Genomic DNA, 1,752 nt, shown 5'->3' with positions numbered 1-1,752 from the left:
TTCTTGTGAATTTTTGAATGATCTTATCTATGCTTGGGATATCTATTAGCATTTTTTGATGCCTACAACATTATCCTAAGCACTCATTTATCCTATGGCTTGCCTCTCTACCCAGGCTACTAACACAAGAAAGATTGTGTAGATTACGAATACTAAACACTAATCAATGTGTTTTGTGTTCAAGCAATCGTCAAATAGAATCTTGTTATCATCTCTACTTTGAATGTCAATATTCTGCAAATGTATGGAACAAAGTTATGAACTGGCTTGGATTTAACTGGAGGTCATGTAGCTAGAATCGGCTCGTAAACTGGTATAACATGAACTTAAGAGGAAATGGATTTAAGAAGAAATTAAAGAGGATGGCTTTGTCGACTTCAGTGTACATGATATGGTAGGAAAGGAATCTTAGAATTTTTCAGCAAAGAGCTCGAGAACCTAACATATTATTCCGTATAGTGAAGTTCATCATTTACTCAAAAATTTTGAACGTGAATGTTCCCATACATGTAAGGGAGTACTTAGAGGGATTGTTTGAGTAGCCTAAGTGTTTTTACTAGGTTTTGTTGATAATTTGTGATGTACTTCTTACCTGCTTACTTGGTAATGAATAAAATCTTTTTCATTGACCAAAAAATAATAATAATATCATTTCTAATGGGTTATGGTGTTGTTCAATGAGGTCATTTAGCAACAGACAATATCCAAAATGCCTCGAAATAATGCCACCATTGACTCAGACTTAACTAAAATTGTGACTAGTAGACAAAAGGGCATTGTGGATACTTGTCATGTTCTATTCTATACCACCTTAAAATGATAAGTTCCCAAACATGGGATAGGTATTAGAGGTGTTGATAACAAATTGGACCAAACAAATTATTAAAATTTTAACTCACTATAGTCCTGGTATTATTCTACTCAGAACTATAGTGAGTTAAACTAATCTCAGGATAAAACAGGTCCCCAATCCAAGCATGGCCTTAATATCCCTCCAATTTATAACCTAATACCATTGTACTTGCCTTTTTCTTACATTAGATTTGAATTTTCAGCAGATTTTGCAATCATTTTGAAGTGATAGATGTCTAGCTCATCTGACAAGTTTTCATGGGAGAAATTGATGATTAAAACATGTTCTTGTGACTGCAATGCAAGGTTATGAGTTGTAAAACCAACGGATTCATATTCTATGGGTGCCAAAGATACTGAGGCCATTGGGTTCTTTATTGTTGCAAGAGGTTCCGTTGAAGAAAAGAGTAAAACCAGAAGAAGAAAAAACAAAGACCTAACAACCCCAATTAGTTTTATTAGGGTTAATCAATCGGAATTAAGCCAAAGGGACTGATTTCAAACAGCTTAAACAGGTTGGGGGCCTTATTTCAAAATATAGAGATTCAGTGAGCTTGCTCAAAATATATAAAATTTGCTGGACTAATATCTAGAAAACCTAAGAGGGTAAAAGTCGCAGCCTTATGTCATCCATCATTAGCATCTTGAATGATCCCTCGTAGTGTTGTTCTAGCGTATCTAAGTGAAGAGGAAGGTAATTGTAGGTTATCTTCTCACATTCATTAGTTGTTCCCAATTCCTAAAAAGAAAGGAACTACATCCAACTCACCTCCTAAAATTTAGAATTTAACTTATGGCTGCCTCCTAGAAAATCAAAACACTACCAAACTCAGCATAAACATCACCATCACCATTATTCAAACACCAAACAACTCCACAAGCAAGCTAGAGACCTCAACC

General features: G+C 34.9%; 1 protein-coding gene across 1 annotated transcript in view; it reads right to left on the bottom strand.

Moving 5' to 3' along the window:
* The window catches only part of LOC109821032 (polyadenylate-binding protein RBP47B'-like), a 702-nt gene continuing 588 nt past the window's right edge, over nt 1,639-1,752 (bottom strand). The window contains 1 exon segment of the mRNA XM_020387227.1: nt 1,639-1,656. Coding sequence (XP_020242816.1) covers nt 1,639-1,656 — 18 coding nt within the window.

The sequence above is a fragment of the Asparagus officinalis genome, chromosome 8 (genome assembly GCF_001876935.1).
Source record: "Asparagus officinalis chromosome 8, Aspof.V1, whole genome shotgun sequence".
Classification (NCBI taxonomy): Eukaryota; Viridiplantae; Streptophyta; class Magnoliopsida; order Asparagales; family Asparagaceae; genus Asparagus; species Asparagus officinalis.
The sequence above is the reverse complement of the archived record's forward strand: the minus strand, read 5'-3'. Positions and strand labels throughout refer to the sequence as shown.